Source organism: Parus major, chromosome Z, assembly GCF_001522545.3.
Source record: "Parus major isolate Abel chromosome Z, Parus_major1.1, whole genome shotgun sequence".
In the NCBI taxonomy this organism is placed as follows: Eukaryota; Metazoa; Chordata; class Aves; order Passeriformes; family Paridae; genus Parus; species Parus major.
This window is the reverse complement of record NC_031799.1, coordinates 43928295-43937404: the sequence shown is the minus strand read 5'-3', so window position 1 is coordinate 43937404 and position 9110 is coordinate 43928295. Positions and strand designations below refer to the sequence as shown.

Below are 9110 nucleotides of genomic sequence, written 5' to 3'. Positions count from 1 at the left end.
GCCCCGCGGCCGCCGGGCGCAGGCGCGGGCGGCCGGTCCGTTAGGGCGCGGTGACGTGTCGGCGCCACCGTCCGGCCCGGGACGGGGCGGGGCGCGACCGGTGGTACCGACCCGGCCGCGGCCCCGCAGCCCCGCCGCCCCGCCATGTTCAACGTGGAGAGCCTGGAGCGCGCCGAGCTCGGCGAGAGCCTGCTCACCTGGGTGAGTGCGCGCTGCCCGCCCGCACCGCGCTGGGCCGCATTTCAGGGCCGCGGCGCCGGGCGCCTCCCGCCCCGCCTCGGCTCCGCTCCGGCGATAGAGGCCCCGCGGCCCGTACCGCGCCCGGGCCGGGGTCGGCGGAGCCCCGGCGGCCCGGCCTTGCTTTGTTTATGTCTTATCTTGGCGCTCCGGAGGTGCCCGGGCAGGGCCGTGCTCCGCCTCAGCGCTGTCCCTGCAGCGCGGAAACAAAGGGCCGGGGGGGCTGGCGCGGGTGCGCCCCCAGGTGCGCCCGGAATGGGCGGGCTAGCTGCAGGCCGTGGCTCTGGTCCTTGTCCTTGCTGTGCCGTGGGTATGTCAGTGCCCCGCTGTTGGCACCTGCCCGTCACTTTGACCAGCAAGGCCGCCTTTCTTACCAGAAGCTTGCATTTCCGCCTTTTTGTTTTTCGGTGTTTTTAAGCAGTGCTTGAGTCTCGAGAGACAGAATTCACCGATGAGGTCGAGGATTTTACAGTATGAACCTAGGTGGTGATATATTTATCCCTGGAAGTGATGACCATGTTGGATGGGGCTCTGAGCAACCTGATCTAGCTGAAGGTGTCCCTGCTCATGACAGGGGGTTGGAACCAGATGATTTTCAAAGTTCTTTTCCAGTAATAATAATGGTTTTCCAGATAATAATGGTTATTGTCCCAACCATTCTATGCTGTTATGATAAAAATTACTTTACACCACTTTAATGTTTGCAGTTTTTTCCACAAATGACTTTAGGTTATGGTGTCATTCAAAGAACACCCAAAATATAGTGGACATTAAACCTGGGTTTGCAATTACTTGTAGTCTGGGCAAGGACTATAACACAGGCATGGAATCTGTCTATGTGTAGTAGCTGAATTATTGATCATTTGTTTCAAACCACGGGATTTTGGTTTGGGGCTGGTTTGGGTTTTTTCCCCCCCTCTCTACTCAAAATTGCCAAGTAAATACCTAGAATATGAAACTGCAATACAGTTGGTTATTAAATAGAAACAGAAATTTTCAGACATTTTTTTTATGAAGAATGAGCTGACTGAAACTCTGATGGTGATGAGTAAGTTCCTGGGGAATAACAGGTTAGATTTCTCAATGAAAATCAAAAGGATGAGCAGGGAAATTAATTTATTGTTAGAGATGAGCAAGTGGCCTGGAAAGTATAGAAGGCAACAATTTTTGGGAAGAGGTTTTTGGGGAAGTGCTTCATGTAGGTCTGGAATAAGTTACCCTGTTTCTCTTTCCTTCACTTCTGCCAACTTTTCTATCTTTGTGATGGACAAGTGTTGGCCCCTTGTCTTACTTTTGGCTTTCTATACTTCCTCTTTCACATGTGGGGAATGAGAAGGCCCAGTGAGGAAGTTGATGTATGTTAATATTGGCAAAGAAAAGGTGAGTGAGAGGCTCAGTAATTTGTAATTTTTGTAATCTGCAGTCCTGAAGCTGTACTTACCTAGTGGAGCCTTGTCCTGTATGTAGTTATGGTCCACGCAGGTTCCTTTACACCTCTCAAATACTGAGCTAATGAGGAGACTAGCTGCATCTCTTTTGCTTAGCAGAAATAGTAAATCATCTTAAACAACTTCCAAATGGGTCAGCTTGATTCTGAGACAAATGTATGAAATTATGGGTTATTTTTACAATTTCATAATTTATGTAGGAATGTGTCTTTGAAACAGACTCAGTTAAAAAAAAATGAAGAAAGGTGATTTTACTTTATTCCAGCATACATGAAACTTGCAGAAGAGGCAGTGAAGTGTTTTTTTTTTTTTTTCCCTCAGTGAAACTGACTGTGTATAAAGAAGATGTTTTTTTTGCTCGGCTTTCTCTCAAGTCCCATAGTGATTCTTGGGAAACCGTTTATTTAGATAGGAGGGTAGAGCAGTCTTAATAATAGTTTATGCACATCTGGGAGGGCCAGTCATTTCCCATTATGCCAGAGAGGCGGGCTACTCTTTAGAACTGGTTTAACCTCCCAGATTGCTTGCTTAACATTCATGTAGAAGTACTTAAACTGGTTTGTCTGTGTTTTGAATAGATAAGGCTTTCTGCAAGTCTGGGAACCTGTTTGGCCTAAATTGAATGTTTGCTCAGATGGATATAGGGTGAGAAGAAAGTGCTCCTCCCTCTGCCAACTCATACTTTTAATTAAGTAGAGTATCACCTAGGCTTTTTACCTTGCGTGCCTGTGATTTTTCTTCTGCTGTGTTTAAGCTGGGGCAAGTGACTTACCTTTGAATATGTTTTAGTTTATTTTTCAAAATTTTGCTAATACCCATTTTTGTTGTTAGGGTTTAGCTTGGGCTGTAATTCTTGTTTATTTTTCACTTCTCTGACAGTGTCATCAAATGGCTTCCTAAATAATTTTTTTATGGATTTTAAATATCTGGGTGAGCTTTGACTTCCTACCACTTTAGCAGGTGACCATGATGTTATTTTGAGATAGCCACAGTAGTGGCAACTCAAGTAAAACTGAATGAAGGATTGGAGGCCAAGTACTGGCCTTCCAAAATTGATACTTGCACTTTAGCAGTGTTTTAACCTACTGTAATTACAGAACTATTGCTCTACCAAAAGTCTCCTGCAAATCTCTGAGACTATCCTACGCACTATGGTATTGTTATCCAAGATGCAGTTCAGCCAAGGCATTTTAGAAAAATGTGGCTGTGAGGTAAACCTGCGATAATACTGAAGTTGTTTCAGCAAGTCTAACAGAGACTGACAACTTCATTTTCTGTTTAGAAGTTAAGACTGGTTCACGTATGAACACATGGGATTTTGGTTTTCCATTTGGGTTGTGTGAGTGTAGTGTCAGGAGTGCTCTCAACTTAGATACATAGCTGAGGCATTTCATAAAATGTGGAGAGCTGTCAAACAGGCCTGTGCCAGTTACACTTTAATGTGTCTGAAAACACTGCAATGGCTAGAGGCTTTTGCTATGTAACTTGAGAAGTTTTCTTTTCTATCATTGAACTAAGATACCATAGTGAGAAGATTGCTTAGCTGTGGTATGTAAACAGGAGGATTCCTCAAAGTGGTTGCTGCTAAGTGATTGTAAGTAGTAAGTTGATGTGGAAATGTCACAAGCTTTCTTTCATTATGATGAGTATCTTTTGTTTTAGTATGTGCTCTCCACCAAGCTGCATCTTGCCAGCTTGCTTTCTTTTCCAACTCTCAAGGCCAAGTAAAGTTTCTGTTAAAACTTTTGTGATAAGCAAGAAGTTTCTGAACACTGCAAGGCTTCTATTTCAACATCCTTCATTTTACAAGAACTTTGATAATTTATGTGGTATGAATTCTTTGACCTTTCCTACTTTTTGGCTGAAAAATCTCCTCAGTATGGTGCATCTCTTCTGTGTTGTGGCCTGTGCCCAACTGTAAGGATTTAACTATGATTATTATGAAGTATAGAGACCATGTGACCATCTACTGAAACAGATTGCTCAAGAAGGCTGTTTGCAGATGCTTGTTAGGCACCCTATTCAAAGAGAAATTACTGGGAGAGTTTACTGGGGAGGCTGTTTTTCCCTGCTGTCCAGTTACATTCTTTTTAGATTATGCTGTTCTCGATCCTTGTGCATTTGCATTTTTAAGTACTCTGCTGGTTTCTTGTAGATGCCAAGATTGTAGGCAACTTGCTACACCTGTTTAAATTGTTTCTTCTTCCACTCCTTGGCCACTGACCATGAAGTTGTAGAGTTTCATTTTCTTCTGATAAAGTAATTGCATCAGCATGTCTTACTTCTTGAAAAATATGTTTTTCAGGAGTGTTTGATTGTGCTGATGATGACAATAAACCAAGAAAACTATTCTGTTTGAATACAATGTGTGGCTGTTCAGAGGGCAGAAAAACTCGAACTTGTCAGCAATCATGGAATACAGCTTCAGAAACCTGGCAGATCACTGTAACTGATCTGTAACTAATATGAAAGACCAGTAGGCTGAGCAACCTTTTTTTTATGTTTTATGACCTCTTGCTAAGATAGTAAACAATCTGCTGCTCTATATTTTAGAGAGATAGCTGTCTATGACTGGGATATTCTGAATGCAGCATTCACCATGTTTGAAGGAGCTGGAGTGTCTAGCACCATTTTTGGGTAATAGGGATTTTTTTACTGTATTGCTGAGAGGTCAAGCAGAAACAGAAATCTCTTCAAGATTATATTGAAGAGCAGGTGATAGAAGACTGATAACATAGGAGTACAATAATGAAAGGCAATATGGTATGCTTTCTGTGCGTTCCTTGCCATCCCCCCATCTTTTAAGTCAGCAAAAGACTGAACACAGATTTTGGAGGTGCAGACATTTTTCATCATGTGTGCATTTTGACACTGTTAGATTTTAATTCTTTTGGTCCTTGTCCCACATTCTGTTCTTTTTCCTGTGTTTTCCTTACTGAAGAGCTGTTCTATACAGTGTACATTTACAGTAGTTGTCTGATTAAAAAAAAAAAAAATCAATATGATTTAGTGCTCAATTTCAGTTCTCAATTCTGCCCCCTCATTTTTTGGTGAGGGGTTGCAAGATGTTGCTTGGAGAAGAAACAGACTTTGCTGCTATGAACTGTGAACCTTAGAGAATGTAAAGGAAACAACTTTTCTGTTAGCTTGTTAATCTTAAAGTGGGAGGTGTGGTGAGAAACCTGTTTCTGTCTTCTCAGAAATACTTAAACACAGATGTTTCAAAGAAATAAAGTCAAACTGTGATTTTTGTACAATTGTCTGTCTTAATTGTGACATTTTGGGACTTGTAAACTTTGAGGTAATATTCTGTCATTCTGTTCTTCCTAGACCATTAGAAATCTTAGCTGCAGTGTATTTGACTTCTGTACAGCTATTGTAGACATTCAAATTGAGCATTGGGCCTCTCCCCTCTCCCCTGCTATGCAATTGCATTTGCTGCTCTCTCCTTTCTTGGCTGACTCTTTAGTATGGTTGCTTAGAAAAGTCTGCTTAAATTTGGTTTGTTAAGTGTCCCAGAACCTAAGTCTGGGGTTTTTTAATCAATTTAATTTGCAAGTCCTAGTAATTAATTAAAAAAACCCCAAACAACAGCGAGGTTATTTGCCACATGGCAGCCAACGCTAGCACAAGATTAGGACAGGAATGTGTGGTTGGAAGTGAGGGGAAGAGAGTAGTGGTGTCCTTGTGGCTTTTGTTGCCAACAGCCTGGCAGGTCCTGCCATACAGGAAAGGCAGGGGTATTAACTCTTTTTCTTTACCACTGGTTGTCGTTTCCTGCCCTGCAGAGTATGCTTGTATTGTTTTGCTGTCTGCCTTTGCCATATGTGACTTAAATCATTCCCTCTCATGAGCTCCTTAGTATTGCTCATTCAGGGCAGAGAACAAAGAGACAGCGCGGAAAGGAGAAGGGTTTCGGTGAACGGAAAAGCTGTCTAAAGTTAAGAGTGGGGGAGTCCTGCTAGGACTTCTCTCCTGCCTGTGGCAGGCAGAAGCTTCTGAACGGATACAAAGATGGAGTTGTGTTATAGTGGACTAGCTGGGGCCACTAAAGGATGGGAGCTTATCAAAGGGGGCGCACAGGAAGTGTTTTTGAAGTGTTGCAGGTAGTGGAGCAAGTATTGCACAAGAAGATGCACTGTAAATCTGATGAGATAATGTGCTTTAGCCCTGGAATTCCCAGGGCTCTTTCATGCCATTTAGCTGCAAGCTTCTTTGCAAAAGTGTGTCATGCTGGAAGTGTACTCCTTTGTATCCTTCATGAACCTCCCATTTTAAACTAAGTTTCTCAAGGTAGCTAAGTTAGGATACTTAAACAAGAAATGCATATTTAACCTCACATGCTTTATGTTTTGGGGACATCAGATCAGGGAAATGATTATCTGTAATTTATTCACTGCAGCGTTTCAAAGTATTAAATGAATTACAGCCTTTCTACATTTCAGGATTACATAAGATAAATCTTTGAGTGAACAGTGAATTTATTTGTCATGGCAGCAAGGTATCCATAGTTTCACTTCAGTGTAGGAATAAGTAGAGATAACTGTGTGATTAACTGCAACAGAATTTATGTGTGGGTTTTTTTGTTTCTTGATCTATTTTATGCGTGTGTGTGTTTGGTTTTTGTTTTATTAATTCTACTGCCCTTTTTGTGGATGGGAAAAAAAGGCTAGGATCACTCTGGCAGGAATAGTGATTTTATTTTATGGACAATGTCAAAAGATGGCTGCTTGTTACATGGTGGCTACTGCCGTTTTTTAAAGGAATCATTGAATTTGGTCAGCCTCTGAAAAAATCTTACTTTGCACAGAATTCCATGAAGTTGAAGTAATTGTTTGTTGAAATACAAATAAGGAAAAGGAGGAGACTTGAATTCCAAGATACGCTAATTTTTGTGGTGTGCTATATATGTACACCAGTTCTAGAATCTGCTAAGTCTGAAATTTCTTAACCTGGTGAAAACTTAGTGCCACGTGTCTCTTAACCCTGTCTTTTAGCTGCTAAATCTTTCTTACTTATGTGATCCTGTGAAAGCCTGTCTTTCCACACTGATCAGAAAGTTTGTGCGGATGATATTTCAGTAGAACTTAGTGTTCTTGGATTAATTTTCTGTGCTTTCAGAGAAGAGAGCTCTTTCTTTCACCTGTCAATAGAGACCATTTCTCATCTGAATTATAGTTGCAAAGGTTGGAACTATAGGCTTTAAATAGTTGTTATTCTTCTGTATTTTGCAAAGAGAAAGCTATAATCTATTTTTTAGTATTTGTTGGTTTTGTTTATGTTTTGTTCTGTTCGCTTTTTGTTTGGTTTATTTGTTTGGGATTTTTTTGTTCAAGTAATATTAGAAATACGTATAAATTTCTTCTCTAGCTAGCCACTAGCCAAGAAGTTAATCGACTTTACATGGCCCTGTGCCCTCACATAAATGCTATGTCTGGCTGCCTGTTCTTTATTTTAGTATGGATCTGTTTGGGCACATTTGCCTGGTGTTTCTAGTAGTCTAGTCATCTTCATTCAGAATAAAAAGAATTTCACTCTTTTGTTCATTGAGCACTGTTCTGCTATTTGTATTGAACACCTACTTTTACAAAAGAAGTTTCATTATCCTTCTATGGTGAAACTTCATGTGTCCCAATTCTATGGGCTGGATTACCATCTAGGCTTCTGTGAGTCAGAGTGCTGAAGGCAGAAGATATCCTACTTCTGTGTTTAATATAATATGATTATAAGTGTGTTATTTTGTCTCTTCTGGGCAGCTGAGATGGAAATTTTTGCACTCTGATTAGCAGAGGGAGCTTCTGGTTCCTGGAAATCATACCATTTATGTTTTGGATTGTTTTTGGGGTTTTTTTTTGCCATGCCATACTTCTATTCATAAAAGGCACTTTTAAAGCTTTCTAAAATTCATTTGTGCTTGGCGCAGTGTGAATGTACGTATCCCATAAATGTGGGTGCATTGATTTAATGTTTTGCAACTCTGCACTTTATTAGTAGCGTGTATTTTGAAAAGAGAAAGCACTGACTGATAAATGCTACTTTTAAATAAAACATGATGAAATAGATGAAAACTTGGAAAGAACTGTAGGCATATGATGCTGTTTAAGGCCTTCCTATTATGTATTTTATATATCTTTATTTTATCTTCTTTACAAATGCTCTTTAGAATTATTTTTCATCAGTTGGCTTACCTGGCTTTCAACTGAAAACAGGAATACATTCATTTTCACCACAGGAGTTGATAGGTTAGCTTGTCTTCTAATGTTTCTGAAATGGTTAAACCAAAAACCATTCAGACTTGAGACTCTGCTCATTGTATCTTAATATAATTTGTCATACTTGAACACATCAGTTAGCAGCAATTTAGTGGCAATGCCAAGACAGTGCAGTAGTAGCTGGTTTGTGCTGTTGTGGCTCTCATCTCTAAAATCCTTTAGTAAGTAAGCTTCAGTCAAGGTGTGTCTTTGCTTTCTGCACTGTGTTTCTGCAAAGGAAATACTTAATATCTGCAAAAGTGTCATTTGAATAAAATATTTTGATTGAGAGATTTCATGGCTTTGACCTATTCAGATATTTGGGATTAAACACTATATACATAAAATGAGAGGCAAATTAATAAAATAAAAATATGCAAGTCCTTCTCCAGAAGAATCCTCACCCTGACCAGTAATGTAAAAACTTTGTCATTTCACTGGTGGGCTAATTGAGTAGCCAACATATCAGCTGGATTTCAAAGTAACTATTTTAACTGTAGTGATGAAAGTCTGACAACCTAAAAATTGGTGTAAACATTCACAAATTCAGATCTTGGAATAAAGCTGCTGCTTGTTGGAAAATCTGTTTCCCCATTGTTTGTTTCATGCAGTCTGCTGTTGTCTTGGAAAGCATGAAAAAACCTATTAAGCCATGACTATGCAGGTAGAAGATAGCAGAGCTACCAACTGTGAGGAGAAAAATGGGAAAAGAAACCTTAGATTATCCAAAAGGACAAGATCTGCTTTTAGGATGGGAATCCACTTCTAATTTGAAAGGACTGTTTCAATGCAAGAATTTTACATCTGAGGAAGAGCAACTGTGTATCACTTAATTACCTCCCTGTTGTGAAAATAATGGATATTCTGGTTTCTTCTAGGCATTGAACCTGAGTAAATGTTTTAGTGAGATTCTTGCAGATCTTGTAGGTAATACAGGATTAATGTGTAAAGACAGAAGTATCCAACCCACCTTACTCTTCTCTGCCAGTGTGCTCTTTACATCCAACCAAGTGAGGCTTGTTCCTTTCTTGTTTCCTCTCACAGCCACTTCTCCCTGTCTTGTCTCTGTGATTTAATTCTTCTGTAGTGGCATGGCATTGTTCTTGGCTCTGCATAGCAACCAGCTGTAAGCTTGCATAGTCAGTTCCAAAAATATAGGAAAATAGTGGATAAA

At 40.4% G+C, this 9110-nt stretch overlaps 1 protein-coding gene across 5 annotated transcripts in view; it reads left to right on the top strand.

Annotated features, from left to right (window-relative positions):
- The first annotated feature begins 48 nt into the window (after positions 1-48).
- HOOK3 (hook microtubule tethering protein 3) overlaps positions 49-9110 on the top strand; it is a 93180-nt gene continuing 84118 nt past the window's right edge. For 2 of the 5 annotated variants that reach the window (XM_033520251.1, XM_015652580.3), the window contains exon 1: positions 50-201. In XM_033520251.1, the coding sequence (XP_033376142.1) occupies positions 145-201 (57 nt within the window). In that variant the 5' untranslated portion in view covers positions 50-144. Of the gene's footprint in view, positions 202-9110 lie in introns of all 5 variants that reach the window. The other 3 variants (XM_015652582.3, XM_015652581.3, XM_015652583.3) reach the window with 2 other exon arrangements.